Source organism: Sorex fumeus, unplaced genomic scaffold, assembly GCF_029834395.1.
Source record: "Sorex fumeus unplaced genomic scaffold, SorFum_2.1 ptg000019l, whole genome shotgun sequence".
Classification (NCBI taxonomy): Eukaryota; Metazoa; Chordata; class Mammalia; order Eulipotyphla; family Soricidae; genus Sorex; species Sorex fumeus.
This window is the reverse complement of record NW_026606076.1, coordinates 38,569,167-38,595,991: the sequence shown is the minus strand read 5'-3', so window position 1 is coordinate 38,595,991 and position 26,825 is coordinate 38,569,167. Positions and strand designations below refer to the sequence as shown.

General features: G+C 59.4%; 1 protein-coding gene across 1 annotated transcript; it reads right to left on the bottom strand.

Moving 5' to 3' along the window:
- ONECUT3 (one cut homeobox 3) lies at positions 1 to 26,361 on the bottom strand. Its single transcript, XM_056112787.1, has 2 exons — positions 25,031 to 26,361; positions 1 to 330 (listed from the first exon to the last, which is right to left on the bottom strand). The coding sequence occupies exons 1-2, from the start codon at positions 26,229 to 26,231 to the stop codon at positions 38 to 40; spliced, it is 1,494 nt and encodes a 497-aa protein (XP_055968762.1). The 5' UTR covers positions 26,232 to 26,361; the 3' UTR covers positions 1 to 37.
- Between the last annotated feature and the right edge of the window lie 464 nt (positions 26,362 to 26,825).

Sequence of the window (26,825 nt, the reverse complement as noted above, 5' to 3'; positions counted from 1 at the left end):
GAGGGGCAGGGGATCTGGGGTGCGGGCGGGCCGCGCCTCAAGCCTTGGAGAAGGTGGCGGCGGCGCCGGCGGGGCCCCCGGGCGCCGCGGCCGGCTCCTCGGCCCAGCGGTTCATGCAGCGGCGCCGCGCGTTCATGAAGAAGTTGCTGACGGTGTTGAGCTCCAGGCCGAGCTGCTGCGAGATGGTGACCTGCATCTCCTTGGACGGCCGCTTGTTCTCCTTGAAGATGGCGATGAGCGTGCGGCGCTGCAGGTCGGTGAACACCAGCCGCTGCTTCTTGGGCTGCAGCGCGCGCTCCTTCTGCTGCTCCTGCTCTTTGCGCTTGCAGGCTGCGGCGGGGCGCGCGGGGCCGGGGCGCGCGGAGCCAGGAGCGGGGCGCGTAGGAGCCGGGAGCAGGAACCAGGAGCAGGAACGGGGGCGCAGGAACCAGGAGCAGGAACCGGGAGCAGGAACCGGGAGCAGGAACCGGGAGCAGGAACCGGGGCGCGCGGGAATCAGGAGCAGGAACCAGGAGCAGGAACGGGGCGCGCAGGAACCAGGAGCAGGAACCGGGAGCAGGAACGGGATGCGCAGGAACCAGGAGCAGGAACCGGGAGCAGGAACCGGGAGCAGGAACCAGGAGCAGGAACCGGGAGCAGGAACCAGGAGCAGGAACCAGGAGCAGGAACGGGACGCGCAGGAACCAGGAGCAGGAACCGGGAGCAGGAACGGGATGCGCAGGAACCAGGAGCAGGAACCGGGGCGCGCAGGAACCAGGAGCAGGAACCGGGAGCAGGAACGGGATGCGCAGGAACCAGGAGCAGGAACCGGGGCGCGCAGGAACCAGGAGCAGGAACCGGGGCGCGCAGGAACCAGGAGCAGGAACCGGGGCGCGCAGGAACCAGGAGCAGGAACCGGGAGCAGGAACCGGGAGCAGGAACGGGACGCGCAGGAACCAGGAGCAGGAACCGGGGCGCGCAGGAACCAGGAGCAGGAACCGGGGCGCGCAGGAGTCAGGAGCAGGATCGGGGCGCGCAGGCACCAGGAGCAGGAACGGGGCGCGCAGGAGACGAGCAGGAACCGGGCACACGGAGCGGGTCGCGCAGGAACCAGGCCCGAAGGAACCGGGGCGCGCAAGAACCGGGCACGCAGGAAGCCGGACACGAAGGAACCAGAAGCAGGAGTCGCGACGCGCAGCAACCGGATACGCAGGAACCGGGAGCAGGAACCGGGCACGCGGCGCGGGGCGCGCAGGAACCAGGAGCAGGAACGGGGCGCGCAGGAGTCAGGCGGCCAGACAGGCGAGGTGAAGGAGGGGGGAGAGAGAGAGAAAGGAGGGGAGGGAGAAAGAGAGAGAAAGTACGAGGAGACAAAGAGAAAGCTCCGTGAGCGCACGTCCAGGCCGACGGTATCCCTCGCCTTGCCTCCATCCCGGCGGCACGAGCCTCTCCGGTCTTCGCCAAAGCCACTCACATCTTCCCCGCAGCCCAGGGTAATCCACTCTGGAATCCGCTACTTCACCGCCCTCCCTTGGCTGACCACATTCGGGGGATCCGGCGATGGGTAAGGAAACTGGACATGTCAGTGACTGACCCGAGCCGGCCCTGAATAGATCCGTGGGCCGGCAAAGATGTCCGGGTGGGTTGTGAGTCCCACCCCACAGGGTCAACCCCACCCCTGCTCCCCGGGCACCAGTGGGAGTGAGCCCTGAGTCTTCAGGAGCGCCCCCCCCCCCACGACCCCCAAATAAAAAGGAATGAATGGATCCAGGAACTTCTATAATGCGTATCGGCGTGGGTACCCCAAAGGCGCTGGTGCCACCAGGCTTGAAATGTCCGGGGGGGGGACGCCCCCCTCCCCCCCTGTGCTGCGACAACCCCCCGCCCCTCCCCCCGTGTTGCAACACGCCTCCAGGATCCCAGGATCCCCCACACTGGGTGGAGAAGCACCTCCTCATGTGGTCTCCCATCCAAGTACTAACCAGGCCCGACCCTGCTTAGCTTTAGCTAGATCCGACGCGATGCCGTTGGTATGACCAGAGCCGCGCATCTTCATTTGGGGAGCTCAAGAGACTGCCCAGCCCCTAGCGACTCTTGATACTCCCACTGGGGCTGAGGGACAAGCAGAGCCCCCTGCAGCCCTGGTGACCTGCTGGGGCCACGCACAAAGCTTGTGTTTGTTCTGAGAGTCCCGAAGGCAAGGTCCCCACCGGAAGGCAAAAAGAAATGAGGACTGGGAGATAGCATCCGGGTGCTGGACCGGGCATCTGTCTGATCTGCACGCTCCCCTCCCCCCCCAGCACTGCAGGGTCCCCTGAGCACCACTGGGAGCGTGCCCAGAGCACAAAGCCCAGAGTAGCCCCCGAAGCACCTGCAGATGCCCCCTCCCCCACCCGAGCACTAATAAAAATTAATAAATTAGGGCGGCAGGGCAGAGCCTGGCAAGCTCCCTTGCCTGGCGTATTCGATATGCCAAAAACAGTAACAATAAACGGCCTCATTCCCCTGACCCTGGAAGAGCCTCCAATACGGCACCGTAGGGAAGGATGAGTAAGGAGAGGCTGCTACAATCTCAGGGCTGCGATGAATGAAACACTACTGGCGCCCGCTCGAGTAAATCGATGAACAGGAGGACAGTGATGCGGTGATACAATGAAATTAGGGCTGGAGAGATAGGACATCTGAGAAAGCACTTGCCTTGCATGCAGCCCACCAGGATTGGATCCCGACAACCCACAGGGCCTCGACCAGAGGTGATCCCTGAGCACAGAGCCAGGAGTCATCCCTGAGCACTGTAAGACCCAAAAATAACTAATGAGAGGCCCAGAGATAATCTGGTGAGGAGGCTTTACATGTGGCCAACCTGGATTCGATCACCGGCATCCCATAGGGTCCCCTGAGCCTACCTGGGTGGTCCCTGAGTGCAGAGCAAGAGTAAGCCCTGAGCATTGCCGTGTGTGGAACTGGGGTGAAACACCCCAGTTCAGCCCCCAAAACCTAATGAGTGTATGTTCCCTGCACAGTGGTGCCTCCCCCTGCTATTGTAGGTGGTCCCCATTTTGGACCAAACCTATGCCTCTGTCTCCTGGTCCCCAGATTTCCCCTTAACCTATATTCCATGAAGCCCATTCTGCTGGGCCCTGACAGGCTTTTTGATTAAGCATCAATTTCCCTTGCATGTGTCTGAGCTAGGTTTCATCCCCAGCACGGCATACTCCCCATGCCCCATCAGGAATAATTCCTGAGCACAGAGCCAAGAGCAATGAGGTGCGGCCCCAAACGAAGATAACAGATGACCAGAAGTTACAGGACATTCTAGAGACTCTCTCTCTCTCTCTCTTTTTTTTTTTTTTGGTTTTTGGGTCACACCCGGCGATGCTTTGGTGTTACTCCTGCCTCATGCACTCAGGAATTACTCCTGGCGGTGCTCAGGGGACCCTATGGGATGCTGGGAATCGAACCCGGGTCGGCTGCGTGCAAGGCAAATGCCCTACCCGCTGTGCTATCGCTCCAGCCCCAAGAGACTCTTAATAAAGAGGGCGAAAGGGAGGGGCCCGGAGCAGGCTCAAAGGACTAGAGCACCCATCGGTGCTCAGGGATGACTCCTGGCTCTGTGCTTGGGGATCACACCTGGCGGGACTCTGGGAACCAAAGGAGGTGCCTGGGATCGAACCCAGGTCAGCCTCAAGCAAGGCAAATGCCCTCCCCACTGAACTGTGGCTCCGGGCTCAAGAAGCACGTTTTACATGCAGGAATGTTGGTTCTATCCCCAGCATCCTTCGGTACCTCTAGCACCACTAGGTGCGACTCCCAAACAAGCAAACAAAACTAGGTAGGGAGAGGAAAGAGAGGTGAAAGAGAGGGAAAGAGAAAAGGTGTGAGAAATGGAGGTTCAGGCGTATAGGAAATGGTGTGGGGTGAATTCAGGAGGAGGCTAAGGCACGCTGAACCGGATCCCTTTTTTTTTTTTTTTTTTGCTTTTTTGGTCATACCCGGTGATGCTCATGGGTTACTCCTGGCTCTGCACTCAGGAACTACTCCTGACAGTGCTTGGGGGACCATATGGGATGCCGGGGATCAAACCCAGGTCGGCCGTGTGCAGGGCAAACTCCCTACCCGCTGTACTATCACTCTGCTCCCCCCTTTTTAACTTTTCTATAGTATTTTCTTGGACAAGAGAACACCTATGAAAAAGGTACTATGGTACTATGTAGCTCTTAGAAAAGATGAAGTCATGAACTTTACATACAAGTGGTACAATATGGAAAGTATCATGCTAAGCGAAATGAGTCAGAAAGAGAGGGATAGACATAGAAAGATTGCATTCATCTGGGGGATATAAAGTAACAAAATATGAGATTAATACCCAAGAATAGCTGAGATCAACACCAGGAGAATTACTCCATAACTTAGAGGCCAGCCGGGTATTCTAGGGGAAAGGACAATTCAGATAGAAAGGGGAACACCAAGTGGAGGGTGTTTGGAGGATCCTCCCAGGAGGGGAGATGCAGGTTGAAAGTAGACTGGACTGAACATGTTCACCACTCAATGCCTCTTTTGCTGATCACAACGCCCAAAAGGAGAGAGAGAACAAAAGGGAATGCCCTGCCACAGTGGCAGGGGGGGATGGGGGGATGGGGGGGAGGGATATTATCCTGGTGGTGGAAAATGGGCACTGGTGGAGGGATGGGTATTTGATCGTGGTATGACCGAGATCCAAGCACAAAAATTTGTAAATCTACAACTGTACCTCATGGTGTTTCACTAATAAAAAAAAGAAAAGAAAAAGAAAAAGGTACTATGTAAAAGGTACTTATGAAAAAAGATCACTGTCACGGTTTTCCCATTGTTCATCGATTTGCTCGAGCGGGCCCAGTAACGTCTCCATTGGAGACTTTGTTGTTACTGTGTCTGGCATATCGAATACTCTCGGTAGCTTGCCGGGCTCTCCGAGAGGGGCGGAGGAATCGAACTCGGGTTGGCCATGTTAGCTGCGTGCAAGGCAGACGCCCTACCGCTGTGCTATCGCTCCAGCCCATGAGAAAAGGTACCTATGAAAAAGGTACTAGGAGTACCTATAAAAAAAAAGGAACCGAAGGGGGAAGAAAAGGGCCAGGAAAGACTAAGAAAAGTCTCTTAGAATGAAAATATACAGGGCTGGAGAGATAGTTCAGTGTGGAGGGCGCTCATTTTGCTTGCAGCTGACCTGAGATGGATCCCCAGCCCTGCATAGGGTCCCCCAAGGGCTGTCAGGAGTCGTTCCTGAGTGCAGACCTGGAGCAAGTCCAGAGCAATCGCTAGATGTGGTCCAAAAGCTAAACAAAAAAACAAAAAAGAGGTAACTCAATGAAGAAGAAGCCAGTAATCATTGGAAAATCATGAATAATGGAAGAAAAATAAAACAGGATTCAAAGAGGGTGTGGTGTAGTTTAAAAGTCCCTAGGTAGGGTACTGAGTTCAATGAATTAAAAACAAAATAAAATCCCCCCCCAGGGGAATTTCAGAGTCCCAGAATAGAGGTCATAGAAGCTCCCAGAGAGAAAAGTCAGACTTAGGGGGCAGGAGCAATAGAATAGGAGTCAAACCAGATTTGATCTTCAGTACCACCACCTACCACCAGGAGGGATGCCTGAGCAGAGAGCCAGGAGGAAGCCCTAGCCACCGCCAAGAACGGCCAAGAAAAATCAAGAAAAAGGGGCCGGAGAGAAAGTACAGTGGGGAGGGCGTTTGCCTTGCACGTGGCAGACCCGGGTTCTATCCCCGGCATCCCATAATTACTCCCTGAGCACTGCCAGGAGTAATTCCTGAGTGCAAAGACAGGAGTAACCCCTGAGCATTGCTGGGTATGACCCAAAAAGAAAAAAAAAAGAATAAGAATCATACTGGGGACTAGAGTGATAGCACAGTGGGTAGGGCGTTTGCCTTGCACGTGGCCGACCTGGGTTCAATTCCCAGCTTCCCATATGGTCCCCCGAGCACTGACAGGAGTAATTCCTGAGTGCAGAGCCAGAAGTAACCCCTGTGCATTGCCGGGTCTGACCCAAAAAGAAAAAAATAAAAGAATCAGACGGGCTTGAGACTTCTCAAACCCCAGGAGACCCGGGGATCCGGACCCAAAACTCAAGAGGCATATCCGCTTTCTTCACTGAAGAATGTGTCCATCAGAAGAAGGTCAATCAAAGTGGAAAGACATGGGATTCTAGAAGTGTATTTCAACCACCTGAGAGGGAGGAGGGAAAGGGGTGCCCCAAATGATGGGGGTTGGGGAACCTAGAAGCCAGAAGGACAAAGGCACCCAGGAGGAGGACCCCCCAGTAAGGAGTTGCTAGGTGTGTGGGGGGGGCTAATGTTGCGTTTTTATGTTTTTTGTTTTGTTTTTTTTACTCTTTTGGCCACACAGGGTGATGCTCAAGGGTTACTCCTGACTCTGCGGAGGACCCTATGGGATGACGGGGATTGAACCCAGGTAGGGGCTGCCTCTCCCGTGCAGTGCAAGGCAAGTGCCCTCCCCACGGTGCTATTATTCTGGCCCCCGATTGCATTTTGTTGGGAGAGTCTATGCGAGGCCTAATTCCTGGGGAAATGAAAGGCAGGCAGCGAGCGAAACCCATTCTAGCAGCCCATGTGTTTCTGCAGACAATATTTTTCCTGAAGCCATCATGGTCAGTTTCAGTTCTTTTTTTTTTTTTTGGTCTTCTCTGGGGTCACACTGGGCAATGCTTAGGGGTTCCTCCTGCCTCTGCACTCAGGAATTACTCCTGGCGGTGCTCAGGGGCCCTATGGATGGTAGGAATTGACCCTGGGTTGGAGGCATGGAAGTCAAACACCCTCCTCACGGTTTTATTGCTCTGGCCCCCAGACTCAATTTTGACGTAGATAAGAGAGTGTTTCTGCTGGAGTGATAGCATAGCGGTAGGGCGTTTGCCTTGCGTGCAGCCAGCCTGGCCAAGCCGGGTTCGATTCCTCTGCCCCTCCTGGAGAGCCTGGCAAGCTACCGAGATATGCCAAACACAGTAACAAGAATTCCCACAATGGAGACGTTACTGGGCCCGCTCAAGCAAATCAAGCAAGTGTTTCTGCCACTCTAGTGGGAAGCTGACAGAGGCAGAGGGGGTGGGTTGGGGCTGGATAAAGAAGGGAAGGAGAGGCAAGATATCAGGCAGCCTTTCCAGAAAGGCTGTCGATACACAAGGATGACCTGGCTCTGAGAGAGAGAGCAGTGGGGAGGGCGCTTGCCTTGCATGAGGCTGACCTGGGTTCGATTCCTGCCACCCCAAATGATGCCCTAAGCCCCATCAAGAGTGACCCCTGAGAGCCTGGAGCAATAATAGCACAGTGGGTAGGGTGTTTGCCAGATTCAGTTCCCAGCATCCCATATGATCCCCCGAGCACCGCCAGGAGTAATTCCTGAGTGTAGAGCCACGAGGAACCCCTGTGCATCGCTGGGTGTGACCCAAAAAGCAAAAAAAAAAAATAAGAGTGAACCCTGAATGTAGAGACAGGAGTGAGCCCTGAGTAGAGCTGGGTGCAGCCCCCAAACCAAAAGATAATTAAATTAAATTTGGGGGTCATAGAGATAACTCAGTGAGGAGGGCGCTTGCCTTGCATGTGGATTAAATCAATCTTGAAGCCCCATCTATGTCCCTGAGTATTTACATACCAGGAATGATCTCTGAGCACAGAGCCTGGATTAAGCCCTGAGCACTGCAAGGTGATCCAAAAAACAAACACAAAAATAATAATAAGAAAAAGAACCACATCTTTTTTTCTTCTTTTTTTGGGTCACACCCGGCAATGCACAGGAGTTACTCCTGGTTCATACACTCAAGAATCACTCCTTGGGGGCTGGAGCGATAGCAGGTAGGGCGTTTGCCTTGCACGCAGCCAACGTGGCCGACACAGGTTCGATTCCCAGCATCCCATATGGTCCCCTGAGCACTGCCAGGAGCAATTCCTGAGTGCGTAAGCCAGGAGTAACCCCTGAGCATTGCCGGGTGTGACCCAAAAAGCAAAAAAAAAAAAAAAAGAATCACTCCTGGCGGTGCTCGGGGGACCATGTGGGATGCTGGGGATCGAACCTGGGTTGGCCGTGTGCAAGGCAAACGCCCTCCCCGCTGTGCTATCGCTCCAGCCCAAGAACCACCTTTTGAACCTGTTGATCACTCCACGCAGCGAGAAATTTCTCCGTCCCCTTTTTCTCTTCCCCCCCTCAAAGGACAGGGCAGGGGTCAGAGGACAAGACATTTCCTTCTCCCAGAAAGTGCTTTAATGGGCCCCCCACCGCCCCACCCCCCTACCCGGAAAGGTTAGGGGAGGCACCAGTGAAACAGAGTCCCTTGGAAAAAAAAAAAAAAAGAGTCGCATTTTGCCTATTGCAGCAAAAAAGAGACTCCGCCGCCGCCGTTCAATCTAATTACAGCTGCTCCAGCCCGATCGATCTCTCCAGCTCTCCAGCGGAGCTGTTTACCGCCACCAAGCTTTGTCCTCCCTTCCACCGCCCCCCCCCCCCCCAGCGCCTTTCTGGGGGAGTTGGGGGAGGAGATAAGCCCCAATGTCCCTCCAGAGTGCGGCCAGGTGTCTTTGTGCCAAACTCAGCCTTCTGGGCTCTCACCTTACACCCAGGATCACACCCTGCCCCCACGCGCCCCTCATCACCCGCTGGCTCTAAGGCCACTGCAATGCCAGCCAGGAAGCAGTAGAGGAGCAAGGAAGAGGCTGGCAGGGTCGCCCACTCCAGTGTACCCTCCCCCCCCCCAGCAGGAGTGAAAGCAGAGGGTAGGGGCGAAGGGGCAGCTGCGGGCGCCCCGGACTTAGCAGCAGCACCAGACCCACACTTGGCGCATGCGTGATGCCCACGGAACCCCAGTGAGCTCTGACCAGCATCTGCTCTGGGAACAACATGCATGTGTGAGGGGCCGTGTCCTGCTGCCTGCCTCACCGCCACCAGTGCCGGCCTCTCCCCCACCTCCATCGCTTTCTCCTTCACCTCCATCATCTCCATCTGCATCTCCACCCTATCATCTCCGCCTTCTGCATCCCCACCTCCATCACCCCCATCTGCACCACCTCGTCCACCTCCATCACGTCCACATCACCTAAATCTGCATCCTCACCTCCACCATCTCCACCTGCTGCTGCATCCCAACTTTCATCGCCTCCTCCATCACCTCCCCTTACCCTCCTACCTCCGCCACCTTCTCCACCATTGGGCCGCCTCATCTAACTTCACATTTTCATATCTCTCGACTCCTGGTCTTCTTAAGTACCTCCCCATGAAGACGGCTGCCACCCCATCTTAGCACTGAAACTGGGGCTCACTGTAAGGGTTTGGATCCAGGTCAACCCATTCATGATCCAGAGCCTAAAAAATTTGTTGCTTCAGCATCAAATCTTTCTTTTTTTCTATTTTTTTTTGTTTGTTTGTTTGTTTTTGTTTTTGGGGTCACACCCGGCAATGCTCAGGGTTTCCTCCTGGCTCTGCCTCCTCAGGATTACTCCTGGCAGTGCTCGGGGGAACATATGGGATGCTGGGAATTGAACCCAGGTCGGCCGCGTGCAAGGCAAACGCCCTCCCCACTGTGCTATTGCTCCGGGTCCCTCAGCATCTAATCTTGAGGTGCTTGGAGCACCCAAGGGCTCAGTTATTTGCTCCTCTCCCTCCTCCCCTTTCCTTCTTCCCTTCCCTCCTCTCTCCTGCTTCCTGAGGGACCCCTGAGCATTGCTGGGGGACACCAGGGTCACCCTGTGGGGCCCATACAATGCAGAGGATGGAACTCAGGGCTTGTATACCAAGGCCCAGACCCCAGGCTCTCTCCATATCTGACAACTGACATCTCAGAACTTTCATTTGGATTTGGGGAGGTCCAGGGACAGGGAGAGGCTGGGACTGGCCTCTGGGACCCGGGGAGGTCAAAGTTGATCTAGAAGAGACTTCTGGGGCCCAAGGGAAACAGGGAGGGCACTCGCCTTGCATGCAGCTGGCCTGCGTTCAATCCCCGGCACTTCATAGGGTCCCCTGAACACCACCACCAGGAGTGATTCCTGAGTGCAGAGCCAGGAGTAACACCAGGTGTGACCCCCCCCCCCAATTTTAAATTTTATTTATTTATTTTTTGCTTTTTGGATCACACCCGGTGATGTTCAGGGGTTACTCCTGGCTCTGCTCGGGGGACCCTATGGGATGCTGGGTTGGCCATGTGCAAGGCAAACTCCCTACCCACTGTGCTGTCGCTCCAGTCCCCTCTTTTTTTTTTTTTTTTTTTTGCTTTTTGGGTCACACCTGGCAATGCACAGGGGTTACTCCTGGCTCATGCACTCAGGAATTGCTCCTGGCGGTGCTCGGGGGACCACATGGGATGCTGGGAATCGAACCTGTGTCGGCCATGTTGGCTGCGTGCAAGGCAAACGCCCTACCCGCTGTGCTATCACTCCAGCCCCTCTCCATTTTTTTTTTTAAAGACAGAAAAGACTTTGGATGAACTCTGAGGCCTTCCCCACCGCACAATTGCCAAACTGGCTTCTCTGGGGGCCGGTGCTCAGGAGCGGTTCCTACAGTGGCCAGCAGAGGGCAGCCTCGCCTGGGGCCAGAATCCAGGTCACTGGGCCGGCAGGCGGGCAGGGTTTGCCAGTAGTTTGATGAGAAGCAAATTTTAAGGGACGTCGGGGAAGCCTAAAAATTCCAGCTGCTCCCAAGACTCAGTCCCCAGCATCTCTCTTCCTGCTTCCTGTCTTGCCAGAGAATCGCTGGGATCAACTGATGATGCGTCCTGACACTGCCCCACCACACCCGGAGGTGCGGGGGACGCCCACCCACAGCCTCTGCAGTGCTGGAGGCTTAAATGTGGGGTGGGGTGGGGCTGAGATGAGGCATGAAACTCCCACGTCGGGTGGGGGAACTTCTCCTCTGGGCGGAACTGGGAGCTGAACCCCGCTTGCTGGGAGGTGAAGCAGCTTCTGAAAAGCAGGCCTCAAGCTTTGACAACCCTCCTAGAATCTTCTAGAAGCGGATAGAGCTGGCGAGCCTGGGGCCAAGAAGCAGAGGTCAGCTTAGTCCCTCGCGAACTCCTACACATCCCTCGAGGCCCCATTGAAATGGCACTTCCTCCAAGAAGTCCTCTCCAGGAGAGAGCCAAATCCTGCGGGCCCAAGACTCCTCTGCCTTCTGGGGGTGGATGGCGGGTCAGTGAGGGGACCCAGTTCCATGCAGACCGGGTCTAGACAACCAGGCAAAAATATATTTTTTTTGGGGGGTCACACCCGGCAATGCACAGGGGTTATACCTGGTTTTACACTCAGAAATTACTCCTGGCGGTGCTCAGTGGACCATATGGGATGCTGGGAATCGAACCCGGGTCGGCCGCATGCAAGGCAAATGCCCTACCCGCTGTGCTATGGCTCCAGCCCCAAACAGTGCAAAAATATTGGGGCCCAGTGGGGAGAGCTCATAGCAGAGTGGATTCACAGGTTCCTGGATTCAGTCCTAGACTCCGACCCAACTCCCCTCCCCTCCCTCCTTCTCTCTACACCTTCCTCTACCCTCCCCTGGGGTTGTGGTAGCACTGTAGCACTGTCCTCCCCATTGTCCATCGATTTGCTTGAGTGGGCACCAGTAACGTCTCCATTGTGAGACTTGTTACTGTGTTTGGTAAAGGTAAAAGGTAAAGGCCCTCCCGTTGATCGTCGATTTGCTCGAGCGGGCCCAGTAACGTCTCCATTGGAGACTTTGTTGTTACTGTGTCTGGCATATCGAATACTCTCGGTAGCTTGCCGGGCTCTCCGAGAGGGGCGGAGGAATCGAACTCGGGTCGGCCATGTTGGCCGCTTGTAAGGCGAACGCCCTACCCGCTGTGCTATCGCTCCAGCCCCTGTGTTTGGCATATTGAATATTCCATGGGGAGCTTGCCAGGCTCTGCAACGTGGGCGGGATACTCTCAGTAGCTCGCCAGGCTCTCCGAGAGGGACAGAAGAATCGAACCCGGGTCGGCCGCGTGCAAGGCAAACGCCCTACCCTCTGTGCTATCGCTCCAGCCTGGGGGAGGGGCGGTGTTGTGGTATCAGGCCCATATCCAGTTCCCAGTACCTCCACCCCACACCCCAGGTCTCCCACTGGTCACTGGGGAATGAGTTCATCTGTGGCGTGTCCCCATCCCTGGCCATCAGTGGCTCAACTTTCCCTCTGAACTAGGTAGGGGCGATCCCTGGGGGTCTGCACTTGAACCTGACCAGGCAGAGGCCAGGGTGCTGCAGCGAGTACCCCGTGCAGGACACCTGTCCTGGAGTGACAATTTCCTCCCAGGTCAGGCTCGGGGACATGGTTGAGGGGCTGAGGTGAGCCGAGGTGGGTGGAGAGACAGTGTGGTTGGTGACTCCCCAAGGCTGAGAGTTTGGGGTATATACTTGAATCCCTGCAGGAGCCCACAAAACCTCACAAATCCTCACACTCACAAGTACACACATACTCACACGCTCACACAAATGCACACATAGTCACACACACAAAACCACACACGCTCACTAATATAACACCCCGACACACTCACACATCCACATTCATAAATACACACACACAAATACACACAGGCTCAAGCTCATGCACTCACACATACACACTGACACACTCAAACTCTCTCACTCACACTTTCACATACACTCAAACACACTCACACACTCACCAGCTACAGATATACCAACTCACACACACACGTTCTCACTCTTACATACACACTCATACACTCACACACTCTTACAGATAATCACACTCACACTAACTCAACACTCTCCTATATACACTCACACACAGACACACACACAGACAGACAACAGACACACACACGCACATTTCTGGGCTGTGGGGATGCGGGATCTGGATTCTGTGGTATGAGCAGCCTTGAGTACACACTGGAGAGCGACAGCCTGGTGTCCCGCGTTCACAGCGACCCATGACCCTGTGTCCTCCTGTGTAAAAGGAGGTGCCTGTCCCCCTGCACTGGGGCCATAAATTTTGTGACCCAGGCTCTGAAAGAATGTCGAAGTGAGGGAATCTGCAGCACCTTCCCGACATCCACCACCCCCTCTCTCAATCCATCCACTCTACTCACACATGCATCACCCACTCATCATCCATCCATCCATCCATCCATCCATCAACCTATCCATTCATCCACCCACCCACTCATCACCCATCTACCCATCATTTCATCCACTCATCCATCACCCATCATCCATCCACTCACCATCCCTCCACCCATCCATTCATCACACTCACCCATCCACCTGTCCGCCATCCATCCCTTCATCCATCCATCCCCTCATCCATCCATTTATCAATTCATCCCCCCACCTACCCATTCATCCATCACCCACCTACCCACCCATCCGCTCCCCCCACTCACCCTTCCATCCACCCACATCTCCCCTCCCATGCATCCAGCCACTTTCCCATCCACCCATCCACCCACCCATCCATTCATCAGCTTTCCCACCCATCTACCCGCCACCCACTCACCCACATCCATCCATCCATCCATCTACCCAACCACTCATCCATTCATCCATCCTCACCCATCATCCCCCAATCTACCATCCCCCGAACACAACCTATACTTCCTTCTTTCCATCCCAATTCACCCATCCATCCATCCATCCATCCATCCATCCATCCATTCATCCATCCATCCATCCATCCATCCATCCATCCATCCATCCCCACTGATCCATGCATTCACTCACTCATCCACTCCTCCGCCCATCCATTCTCCAATCTCTCCACCTACCCCCATCCCCCCACCATCCATGCACCCCATCCTCCAATCTAGCCATCCATCCCCTCACCCACAACCCCCAAACGCAATTCATCCATCCATCACCCTCCATTCACCCACTTCTCCACCCACCTACATGCATACCTTTATAAGGCACCTACTGTGTGTGACACTACTGGGTTCAGCTGTGTGGAAGTGTGACAGAACAACCTCACAGGGGCACAGGTGAGGACCTGGTGGCTTACAACAGCCCCCCCCCCCCCCCCCCCCGCCAGGGACTGTGCCCTGTGGGGATTATGTCACTGACACCATGGGAGGGGTGCTACTGTGTCCTGATGTTATTGTGGCCTTGGGCTGAACTCAAGCAGCTACAGGAAAGTGACTCTGATTGCCCTGCAGGGGGTCTACGGGGAGGGGTCTTGGCTGGGGGAAGGGGAGTCAGCAGGTGGGGGGTGGGTGTGGAAGTCAGCTGGGGGCCCCAAATACTCAAGCTTGGGATCTGGAGACATCCAGGGGAAGAAGCTCTATGGGAAAGGGGTCAAGGATCAGAGGGGTGGGGCTGGAGCGATAGCACAGTGGGTTGGGCGTTTGCCTTGCACGCGGCTAACCGGGGTTCAATTCCCAGCATCCCATATGGTCCCCTAGGCACCGCCAGGAATAATTTCTGAGTGCAGAGCCAGGAGTAACCCCTGTGCATCGCAGGGTGTGACCCAAAAAGAAAAAAAAAAAAAAGAAGTCAGAGAGGTGACCCAGCGGGCTGGATTCAAGGGGAAACCCAGCATTCATGGATGGAGACACCCCATCTTTCTGGCCTCCTTACTCTGTGCTGTGCCCCGAGCAGCCATGGAGTCACTCTGGTGCCCATTTAAGGGCCTGCCCCCAGCTGGGCACCGGGTAAGAGTATGGGGTCCGAGCCACTCGCTCCCCAGCCCCCTACTGTGCTCAGTACTCCCTCCCTGGCTTTCAATAGGGAACCGGTTTCCTTGGTGATAAGGCCCGCCCCAGCCACCAGCTGCCTTCCGGTCCCATGTGAGAGGCGCGCCCCCCCCCCCCCAGCACCTTCTCCCCTCAGACTGAGCCACCATGAGAACTGCCTATGGTACAGAGAGTCACAAAGAAGGGGGTCCTGGGGTGGGAGTGATAGTGATACCACAGTGGGGAGGGTGCTGGCTGACCCAGGTTAGATCTCTGGCACCCCACAGGGTCCCCTCAACTTTCCAGGAGTGATCCCTGAGTGCAGAGCCAGGAGTAAGCCCTGAGCACCACTGGGTGTGGTAACCCCCCACCAACACACACACACACATAAGAATGGGGTCATCAAGTCAGGAAAGAGGGGGGCCTTTGGGGGTGCCAAGTCATACATACAGGGACCTCCAGAGTCCCGCATCTTCTTCTTTTTTTTAAATTTTATTTTGATTTGTTTTTGGATCATACCCGACCATGCACGGGGCGGGGGGGGGGGGGGTTACTCCTGGCTCTGCACTCAGGAATTACTCCTGGCGGTGCTCGGGGCCCATATAGGATGCTGGGAATCGAACCCAGGTCGGCCGCGTACAAGGCAAATGCCCTCCTCACTGTGCTTTTGCTCCAGCCCCTCATCTTTTGTTTTCTTTGGGGGCCACACCCAGCGGTGCTCGGGGGTTACTCCTGGCTCTGCCCTCAGGGATCACTCCTGGTGGGGCTCAGGGGACCCTAGGGGGTGCCAGGAATCGAACCCAGGTTGACTGCGTGCAAGACAAGCGCCCTCCCTGCCAGATTGTTCCTCCAGCCCCAGAAAATGTATCGCCTTTTATGTTTTGCCTCATCTTTTTTAGGGGGCCACACCCAGCAGTGCTAAGAGCTACCTGGGGGGGGGGGCGGTGCTCCAGGCAGTGCCAGGCCTGGGCTCAGCACCTCTTCCCTGTTCATCCATCTGCGTCCTCCAGCCGCTGAGCTGAGCGGCTGCCTCGCTCCGCGCCCATCCTGATGGGATTTTAATGGCCGCATTTTCAAATTAGTTCTGAGCCTTTCAAAGACTTATCAGGGAAATGAGGTTCTCCCTCCGCCCCCCCCCCCCCGCCGCCCCCGCAGGCCTCCCGCGGTTCCTCCCTGGGGGCTCCATCTGCTGGATCCCTGGGTGGGGGGCACGGATGTCCTTGGGATGCCCCAAGCTGGCACCTTCAGTCATAAAGACCCCTCCCCCCATCCCTCAGCCTCACTGGGGGCAAACTGAGTCAGCACATGTTTCTCTCTCTCTCTCTCTCTCACACACACACACACACACACACACACACAACACACACACACACACTCACTCTGGGCTTTTTATTTATGAGAATAAAATGAGGCCAGTGGACCAGAGCAATAAGACAGCCGGGAGGGCATTGGCCTTGCACGCCGCTGACCCGGGTTGGATCCCCCGGCACCCCACAGGGTTCCCCGAGCCCCGCCAGGAGTGGTCCCTGAGCACAGAGCCGGGAGTCAGCCCTGAGCATGGCCAGGTGTGGCCCAAACACTAAAAGCAAATGAATAAATCAAAGCGAAGAATGGAAAGGTTGCAAGTGGCTGCGACCAGCTGGCACTGGAGATGGATTTGAGAAAAATGACGGGAAACAGCAGGAAACGGGAGAGCCCGGCTCACCAGACAGGGTAGGGGGGCGGTCCGGGGGGGGGGCACCCGCGCTTGTCAATGACCCGGATTTAATCCCCAGATAAACTCACCCACTCTCACACTCACCCCCACGACCCCCCCACCCCCCGCTCCCGGGTGCAGCTGAAGTGTCTGTGGGGGGCAGGGGTCACCAGCACAGGCCAGGCAGGAACCGCAAGTCCCCATGAGGGAGTCGAGGGGGGAGCACAGGGAGGGGCAGGAGCGGGCTGGCGTCCTGCTGACCCCCACACTTCCCAGGCCGCCCTGGCGCCACGAGTGAGTCCCCAAGTCAGGAGTAGCCCCTGAGCACCGGGGGGGAGGGGGGGGGGTGGCCTGAGCCCCAAAAGAGAGTGAAAGCTCTTAGGCCAGTGCTGGAAGGAAGGGGGGGATCTCCTCCTTCTGATGTGGAGTGTTGGGGGCCTGGGGAGAGAAACCAGCAAGGGGGGCTGCCCCGTTTCCCTCCCTCCCTCTTCCTTCCTTCCTTCCTTCCTTCCTTCCTTCCTTCCTTCCTTCCATCTCTCCTTCCCTCCTTCCTTCCTTCTCTCCTTCCCTCCCTCCTTTCTTCCTTCCTTCCTTCCTTCCTTCCTTTTTTCTTCTTTCTTTTTCTTTCTTTCTCCCTCCCTCCCTTTTTCTTTTCCCTTCCTAAATTTCCTCCCTCTTTCATTTTTTTTTCTTTCTGGGTCACACCTGGCGATGTTCAGATGTTACTCCTGGCTCTGCACTCAGGAATTACTCCTGGCAGTGCTCAGGGGACCATATGGGAAGCTGGGATTTGAACCCAGGCCGGCAGCGTGCAAGGCAAACACCCTACATGCTGTGCTGTCGCTCCAGCCCCCTCCTTCTTTCTTTCTTCCTTTCTTTCTTCCTTCCTTCCTTCCTTTCTTTCTTTCTTTCTTTCTTTCTATCTTTCCTTCCTTCTTTCCCATCCTCCCTTCCTTCCCTTTCTTTCTTTCTTTCTTTCTTTCTTTCTTTCTTTCTTTCTTTCTCCCTCCCTTTTTCTTTTTCCTTCCTTCTCTCTCTCTCTCTCTCTCTCTCTCTCTCTCTCTCTCTCTCTCTCTCCTTCAGGGTACCCCGTGTGCTTCTAGGACGGCAGGGCAGGTGAGTCAGTGGCCAGCACCTTCCCCACTGTGCAATCTCTCCGGCTTCTTTAAGAACAAGACAAGGACTTGCCGTCCAATTGGGGCAAAAACGGCCATTCCCAGAACTGGCAGAGGGGCTTGGGGGAGGAGAGGGCCGTGCAGGAAGCTTCTGGCTCTATTTCAGTCTGGAACCTGGCCAAGGTCTCAATTTGGGAGGGGGGATTACATTGGGCAATGCTCAGGGATCACTCCTGGTGGGGCCCACAGTGGGGGGACACTCTGGGGTGTCACGGATCAAACGCGGATCAACCCTGTCATGCCAGACAAGCGCTTTCCCTGGCCCCTCAAATATGATTTTAAAAATTATTTAAATTAATTCATTTTGATTTGGGGAGCCCATCCAGCCGTGAAAAGGGCTGACTCCTGCCTCTGAGCTCAGGGATCACTCCTGGCGGGCTCTGGAGACCCAATGGAGTGCCAGAGATCAAACCCTGGTCCGGCGAGTTCAAGGCAACCGTCCCACCCGCTGATCAAGGCAACCATCCTGCCCCACTGCTATATTTTTTGATGGGAGGAGAGCATCAGGGTGCAGGGACCACCGTCCACTACGGTGTTACTGGTCACTCCTTGCCCTGCTGCCCGCCCTCGGTCCCCCTAAGTCCACGCTCCTCCCAGCAGGCGCCCCGAGCTGCCGCCACCCCTGGGCCCTCGACAGGGTGGAGCCCCCAGCCGGAGGATTCTCCAGGAGGCCGCTGTGGGCTGGGCCGTGCGGGGTGCGGGGTCGGCTCCATGCGCTCCCCGCCAAGTCGGCCCATGCGACGCCGACGCGGCGTTTGGGAACAGAAGCGGGTCACACCTGGTCAGGCTCCGTCTTCAGCACTTGACGAAGCGGCTTCTACGTGTGTGTGGGGGGGGATGGTGGGCCCCCAGCTCCGCGCGCGTCTCCACGGGCCAGAGCGGGCCAGAGCCCGCGGCCGGCGGGCGGCGTCGGCGCTGGGGTGGGGGTGACGTCTGCGCGCTCCTGGCCTCTGCGAACGCGACCCCCGTCCCCACGCGGCCACACCTGCTTCTCCGAGCGGGTCCACACCGACATCTCCGTGCAGTCCACGCTGGCCTTTCTGCGTGTCCACACCCGCGTCTTTAAGCGCGTCCACACTCGCGTCTCGTGCGTGTCCACACTGGCGTGTCTGCGTGTCCACACTGGCGTCCTTGAGCACGTTCGTATTTGCGTCTCCAACGGGTCCACGCTCGCATGTCTGAGCGGATCCAGCCTGGCATCTCTGTGAGTGTCCACACTCGCGTCTCTACGTGTCCACTCTCCGGTTTCCGTGTGGGTCCACACTGGGATCTCTGTGAGTGTCCACACTCGCGTTTCTGCGTGTCCACACTCGCGTCCCCGCAGGAGTTTACACGCCATTCTTGAGCGTTTCTATCCTTGGATTCTCTGCGCGTGTCCTACCGGTACCATCTGGGCGAGTTTCCGTCGGGTCGGTCAGTGCGTGTGTCCGTACCCTAGTGCGCGTGCGTCTGTCCCGGGTTCCGGGCGTGTTCGTGCCTTTGTGCGCGAGTCCATACCCGTCCGTGCCGAATCTGCGCGCGCTTCCCGGGTCCCAGCTCAGGACGCGCCTCCTGGTCTCCTGCGCGTCTGCCGTCTGCTGAGTCCGTGGCTTTAATCTTTGTGACTCACGAGGTCGAAAGACTCTCCAGCCCCAAGTCCGTCCCCGCGGCGGGGGGAGGGGGGCCCTGGCGACTGGTCCGAGCCCCTCCTTAGGCTCTGGGGAAACTGAGACCCAGGGGCTGGCATCCCCGCTCAGTCCTTCCCCTCCCCCACCAGCCAGGCCTTCCTTATTGATCAAGGTGCATATTTAATTAAAAACTTGATTCAAACCAGTTCTCGGGCTCCCAGGCGAAGCCCAGCACGGGCTCAGACACGCAGGCCTCCTCCTGCTTTGTCCGTGGTGGGTCCAGCATTCCCACAGGACGGAAGGAAGTGAGGGAGGACACAAGGGAGCTTCTGCAGAGACCCCCCCCCCCCCCCCGGGGCCTCAGGCAGCCCGGAGGGAACCCCAAGAGGTGCTTGCAGCTGATGAAGCAGGGATGGGGGTCTGAACACCAGGAAGGAAGAGGAGGAGGAAGAGGAGGAGGAAGAGGAGGAGGTGGAAGAGGAGAAGGTGGAGGAGGGGGTGGGAGATGAGGAGGTGGAGGAGGAGGAGAAGGAAGAGGAGGAGGAGGTGGAGGAAGAGGAGGAGGAGGTGGAGGAAGAGGAGGAGGAGGAGAAGGAAGAGGAGGAGGTGGAGGAAGAGGAGGAGGAGGAGGAGGTGGAGGAAGAGGAGGAGGAGGAGGAGGAGGAGGTGGAGGAAGAGGAGGAGGAAGAGGAGGAGGTGGAAGAGGAGGAGGTGGAGGAGCGGGTGGGAGATGAGGAGGTGGAGGAGGAGGAGAAGGAAGAGGAGGAGGAGGAGGAGGAGGTGGAGGAAGAGGAGGAGGTGGAAGAGGAGGAGGTGGAGGAGGGGGTGGAAGAGGAGGAGGAGGAGGAGGAGGTGGAGGAGGAGGAGGAGGAGGAGGAGGTGGAAGAAGAGGAGGAGGAGGAGGAGGTGGAGGAAGAGGAGGAGGTGGAGGAAAAGGAGGAGGAAGAGGAGGAGGTGGAGGAAGAGGAGGAGGTGGAGGAAGAGGAGGAGGTGGAGGAGGAGGAGGAGGAGGTGGAGGAAGAGGAGGAGGAGGAGGAGGTGGAGGAAGAGGAGGAGGAGGAGGAGGAGGAGGAGGAGGAGGGGAGAGGAAGAAGGGGGGGGGAGGGGAGAGGGAGGGGATTTCTGGGCTGAGGGAGCCTGGAGCGACCGGATGTGACTGCAGCTGGTGGGCTTGTCCCCTGTGGCCTCAAGAAGGGATTATGGGCCCAGGGACATCCCGCGCTGACCCCCTCATCCCACAGTCCCCCGTGGCTCCCCCAGGGGAGGGACCCGGCCCTCAGGCAACCTCTCTAAGGGTCTCACCAACCACTAGAGGGCGCCACCCGGTCCTGCCCCCCTGACCGGTGTCACTAGACCCGGTGCCAGCTTGGCCCTGGCCCCTCTTCCCTGTGCTTCTGCGGGGGGCGGGGGGGCGGGCGGCCCTGTGCCACCCGGTGCCTGTCACTGCAGGGGTGTGAGCGGCGCCCCGTGGGTGGATGCTGCCCCCTCCTCTTGGGACCAGCTTCTATCTCACGGGTGTGGGGTGGACACAAGGAGAGGCCGGTGACTCCCAGTCTCAGCTGCGGGCCCCTAAAATGGGACCAGCCAGGTGCCAGCAGGCCACTGCTGCGGGGAGGCTCAAAGGGGGGAACCCTGCACCCCCTTTCCTTCCTCAGCACACAGGGTCCCCCTGAGCACTGTCAGGGGTGTGCCCCCCCAAAGACAGAGATAGCACAGCAGGAAGGGTTGCACACAGCCAACCCAAGTTCGATCCCCGACACCCCCTAGGACCCCCTGAGCCTGCGAGGAGCGATCCCTGAGCACAGAGCCAGGAGTCAGCCCTGCGCACTTTCGGGTGTGGTCCCCCCAAACAAAACCCAAAACCTGGCTTTAGTTCAAAAACTCATTCTATCTCTCATTTCTGGGGGTGCACCATGAAGTGGGGGGCTTCAGGCACCCCACTCCCCATCTCCCCATCCCACCTGCCCTCTCCTCTCTGGCCCCTCTGCATAGGAAAAGGTATGAGTGTTCGGCTGAAGCCTAGGTTCAGCAAAGGGTGTGGAATTGTGCCCATTTCTCAGATGAGGAAACTGAGGCTCAGGCCCTCCACCATGATCAGTGACGGGATCCAGGGAAAGCCTGCTCCCCAAATTTCCTGCTGGGATTTTTTTTCGGTGGGGGAATGGGTCAAAAAGCGGTGTAGACCCTTTGCAATGGAAAATGAGGTTTTGACAGAAGGTATGGGAGAATTTGGGGGAACATTCAGTTCTCATAGGATTCTCTCCAAAGGGGGTTCGTCAGAAGCCCAGGGCATTAGTGCAGAAAGTAAGGCTCTTGCCTTGCACATGGCCACCTTGGGCCTGATCCCAGGCACCCCTTATTTTCTCTGAGCACCCCCAGAAGTGAACCCTGAGCACAGAGAAGGGAGTCAGCCCTGAGCACCGCCGGGTGTGGCCCAAAAACAACCAAAAAAGGGGGGCATCAGGTTGGATCTTGCAGGTTGACAATCTACACCCTCAAACCCTTTTCCCACAGAACCCCTGCCGCAGAGGGGGTGAGCAGGAAGTGGGGTGCAGGGGAGCCCAGCCCCCATAGGACACTGGTTGGCTTTTCTCCTTTTCAGACCTCAGCTCCGGAGAACCCTGCAGGGCCCACAGCACCCCCAGATCCGCCATTACTGGGTCCTGCGCCGGGTCCCTCCATGTTCCCTGCCTCAGTTTCCCCCAAGCCGTCTTCCACCCTTTCTCCCCCATAATTCTGAGTTCCCACCTCACTCAGCAGCAGGTGTGTGTGTGTGCTTGTGCGTGATTGTGCGTGTGTGTGCACGCGCACGCAATTGTGTGTGTGTGTGTATCTAGCCTTCTTCCAACTGTTTTTTTCTCTGATATTTAATTTTATGCATATATTTTTCCTGATCAGTTACCAAAAAAAAAATACTTTTTCCTCCTGAGTTGCAATTTTAACAATATTTGAAGCCGGCTGAAGCGATCGACCTGGCGTGGGTGATGAATTAGAGACGGTAATTCGAATTCATCGACCGCCCCCACCCCCACCCCAGCTCACGGCCCCTCCCCCAGCCCCCTCTCCCGTAATTACTGTTTAAGATGGGCCCTGGGAGAGCTGGCTGGGTCTCGAGGCGTCACTGACCCCAGCGAAGTGAGGACCCCGAGACAGTGGGTTGAGGGGAGAGGTTGGGCTACAGGACCAGTATTGGGGGGGGCTTCCCCCAAATCTCAGCTTGCCAGACGCCTCCCATTGCATACATTGTACAGGTGGGTAAAACTGAGGCACGAGGCGACGGCTGGCCTGGAGCACTCTGGCGAGGAGTCCTGAGGTTATCTGGCTGGATTTCTCTGAATGCTTCTGAGCAATTGGACCATCCCTTTCTCGGGTCAGAGCTGGGCAGGGGGGAGCTGAGCAGAGCGCCCCGCTTTGTCTGTCTGTCTCCGGGGCTCTTTCGGGTCTTTGGGAATTCGGCTTCCCGGCTCCATCCTCTCTCGGTCTGGCCGATCTCTTTTGTCTTCTCTCTGGTTTCCTCTTTCCTCTCCATCTCTGTGTGTCTTTTTTTTTCTGTGACCCCCCCCCAGAGAGCATATCCCCCCCCCCCCCCCCCCCCCGCCAAGCTCCAAGACCCAAGGGAGTTTCTTGAACTTGGGTGTCCAGGCTGAGCCGGAGCAGAGTTGGTGGAGGTGGTGACGCCTCCCTCCCATCGGGGTGCGCCAGGGTGCCAAGGGGCCGGCTGGACGGGGTCTCCGTCGGGGAATGCTGGGCACGGTGGCGGTGGGGGACGCGCCCCACCGCCTCCCCTAACCGCGGCGATTTGCCGCCACTTAAAGTCTTTTCATTTACGCAGCAACCGGAACTAAAGGCCTCTTGGCCGCCTGGCGTCTAATTACTCCGCGGTCCCTTCCCAGGTCTCTCAAGGTGCGGCCAGAGCGGGCGCCGCCCGGGAGCCTCGGAGCTGGGTCCTCGGGGTCACCAGAGGTGCCAGAGGCAGGCGGGGGTCCCAGTGTCTGATCCGCCCCCTCCTTCGCCGGGCTCTGCGGGGACCCCACATTCATTCCTCACGCGGCTTGCACCCCTGAGGCGCGGACACTTCATCAGAGGAGATAAACGGGTACTCTCGGGGTCCACACAGCAACCCATAGATCAGCGCCAAGGGGCCTCAGTTTACCCCTCTGTAGATACCACAGCGGTGGGAGGGAAATTCAGGCTTATCTCTCCAAGACTCCCTCTCTGGGGGTGTCTCACAGAGTGGGGGGGACTCAGGGGTGACCTGACCTCCCCAAAAGGGCAGGGTGGTGTCACACAGCTCCCGGAAAGGCCAGAAAAACGGGACAAGGCGGGGGTTCACGTCTTAGCCTGCAACGAAGCCTCCAAACCGCCCCCCCCCTTTTGACCAGAGCACATGGGGACTGGAGGGGGTGGTCACCTGTCCCTCCCTGCCCCCTCCCTGTGCGGGAAGGCCAGGGCTATGTGTGGACACGGCTGATGTCAGGGCTCCCAGTGCGGTTGAATGCTGGCACAGGCCGGGTATAGTGGGTTAGACAGAGGGGGGCCGTGTCACCCCCACAACTCTCCAGATCCTTGTGGCCATTTCTAACAATGACACCCCCCCCCCCCACACACACACACACCACACAGGCTGGGTGAGAATGCATTTCCGGAGTCCTTGAAGGTAACTCAGTGAAGCTACAGAAGGGGGGAAACTGAGGCACCAGCTGGGTCCAACCCACCTGGGAGGAGGGGGAGGGAGAAAGCGAGCCCCCCCCCCACCTCCGCAGCCCAACCCTCCCCCCAGCGCCTGCTCCATCCAGCCCCCCAGCGGGCCCCAGCCCTCCTCCCCTGCGCGAGACTTTGCGCCCCAGCGACCCCCCCTCAGCTCCGCTGGCCCCGAGCGCCGAGAAGCGATCGATCGGCCGCTCGCTCCAAGCGGCTATTGTCCCCACGGCAGCAGCCACGGCCCCCGCGTTTAACAGGGCGAGAGAGAGAGAGAGAGAGAGGCGCTCTGGGCATAGGTGGGGGGCGTCTCCCGCACCCCCACCTGCACTCAGAGGAGGGGGCCGCCTGCCTGAGACTGCGAAGAAGCCGATGGTGGTCGCCAAGGGGGCAAGTGTCCCTGGGGGCCGAACCCTGAGTGTCACCAGAGAGACAGAGACCAACAGAGACGGAGAGAGGAGGAAGGGAAGAGATAAAGGGGGGGCCACCGACCCCCAACAAAGCCCAGAGCTGAAAAGACCAAGCTCCCATCGAAAAAGACGAGGCGCCCCTGGAGCCCCCCCTTCACACCCCCCCAGGCAAACGCCACTGGCGCCTGCGGCCGGCCGGCCTGTAAAGGCCTCCAGACCCCCGCGCGGGCGAGGGTCCCCCGGGCCGCCCCTCCCCCGCCCGTTCTCCGGTGACCTTTGCCAGCGGCCGGAGGAGGGGAGGGGGCTATTGATCGCGGGGGCCCGAGCTACAAAGAACCGCGCGCTGGGACCCGGCGGCTGAGCGCGATCCCGGCCCGGCTCAGTGCTTCCCCCTTCGCGCTCGTCTCGGCCTCGGCCCGGAGGGAAGTGGGACCCCAGCGGAGCGGGCCAGAGCACCCCCTTAAGGCGCGGGAGCGCGCGCGCGCGCACACACACGCACACACACACACACCCCCGAGCTCCCCTGCAAGTTGCTTGGAGGGCAAGGCCCCAAGCCCCCCGCTACGACCCTGCCCAAGCGCCCCGCTTCTCCCCGGTGGGAAAGGGGGTACCCAGAAGCCCAGACGCGCCTCCGGGGGCCCAGCGCCGCTCCGAGGGCCCTTCCCCGCCTCGGGCGACGGTGCTGCCGGTCGCTGCTCCCGGGCCCAGGACCGCGCAGCGCCGGGCGCCGGGAGCCGCCGGGGAGCATCCCGGCCGTGCGCACCCCCGCATCCCGCATCCCCCCCCTTACCTGCGAGGCGCAGCGCCGACATGCGCTGGAACTCGGGCTCCTGCAGCCATTTCCACATCCTGCGGAAGGTCTCGCGGCCGGATTTGAGTTTGCTCCAGGGCTTGGGGTTCCGCAGCAGGTCGGAGAGGGTCCCCTGCGAGCGGCACAGGATGCGCTGCGCGAAGATGGCTTGCGGGATGCTGTAGCGTTTCAGCTCGGCCGTGATGCGCTGGGCCACCTCTTTGGTGTTGATCTCCTCGGCCGCCGCGCCCGCCCCGGGCCCGCCGCCGCCGCCGCCGCCGCCGCCGCCGCCGCCCGCGTGCGGCCCGTGCGCCCCGGTGGCCGCCAGCCCGCCCAGCGGTGCCAGCAGCCCCGCGGGCCCCCCGCCGCCCGCGCCGCCGCCGCCCCCGCCGCCGCCGCCGCCGCCTCCGGGCAGCCCGCGGGCGAGCGCGTCCTCGGCGCGCCCCAGGAGCGCGGCGTGCGGCTCGAAGGCAGCGGGGGGCAGCAGCTTGTCCCCGGCCAAGTGGCCCGGCGCGCCGTAGGCGGCCAGCGGCGGCGGCGGCGGCGGCGGGGGCTGCGGGGCGCCGTGCAGGGCCGGCGGCAGCGCGTTGGGCAGCGGCGACAGGGACGAGCCCATGGGCGGCAGCTCCTTGCCGTAGGGCCCGTAGAGGTGGCCCACGGAGGCGAGCGCGGCGCGCTCGTCACGCATGAGGGTGAAGCTGCCGCTCACGCTGGCGGCCAGGCGCTGCGGCGGGGGCGGCGGGGGCGGCGCGGCCGCGGGGTGCGGGTGCGCGTGGGGGTGGCCGCCGTGCGCCCCGGCCACAGCCGCGGCCGCCGCGTGCTGGTGGAACTTGTCGGCCACGGCGGCCAGCGGGGGCAGGTGCTGCAGGGGCGTCAGCGTGGTGTAGGTGCCCCCCAGGCCGGGCGCCTCGCAGGCCATGCCCATCGCGGGGTGCAGCGGGCCGGCCAGCTCCCCGCGGAAATCGGCGCCGCCGCCCGCGCCCCCCGCGGCCCCCGCGGCCCCGCCGCCGCCGCCGCCGCCGTCCAGCAAGCTGGCCATGCCGGCCACCAGCCCCGGGCGCCCCGGCGCCACCAGGCCGCGGTGCTGCGCCGCCGCGGCCGCCGCCGCCGCCGAGCGCGCGTGGCCCGGGCTCAGCAGCTCGCCCGCCGGCGCGTGGGCCACGCCGTGCAGCCCCCCCAGACTCTCCAGGCTCAGCTCCATGCTGCCCGCGCGGGCCCCTCGCCGGCTCGGCCGCGCGCTCACGGCCGCCTCATGACCCTCCCGTCCGTCCGCTCCGGCCGCCGCCACCGGCTGCGCGCGCGACGCTGTCGGGCTGCTCCCGCGCACCGCCCGGGGCCGCCTGCGAGCGCGGCCACTCGGCAGTGGAGGTGGCGCCCCGGCCCCGGCCTGACGTCAGCTCCCCCCGCCCACCCGCTCTCCGCGCCCCCCTCCCCCGCCTCCCACCGCCCGCCCGCGCCCCCACGGGGACCGGCCGCACCCGGAGACCGCGGGCGCCGGGAGCCCGGGACGCACGCACGGGAGCGAGCCGGGCTTGGGGTGGGGGCGCGTCTCCGCGGGCTGCCCCAGGCGGTCACTTTCCTACCCGACCCCTCCGACCCCCCCGACCCCCACCCCGCCGTGGCTGGGGGGGGCGTGTCAGTGATGGTTGAGCGCCCCAAGCACACACATACACCCCCCCACCACAGGTCCCCTCTGCTGGCTCAGCTCTCTGAACCTCTCCCAGGTGGGGGCACCCGGGTACTCCCAGCTGGAAATGGGGCATCTGGTTTCAGGGGGGCCACAGGTGGGCGTAGG

Excerpts from the sequence above, each read along its gene's own strand:
- ONECUT3 (XM_056112787.1), bottom strand. The coding sequence starts at position 26,231 with ATGGAGCTGAGCCTGGAGAGTCTGGGGGGGCTGCACGGCGTGGCCCAC. Across the intron at positions 331-25,030 it reads GTCGGCGCTGCGCCTCGCAG|CCTGCAAGCGCAAAGAGCAG; the intron begins GTAAGGGGGGGG and ends GCCCCGCCGCAG.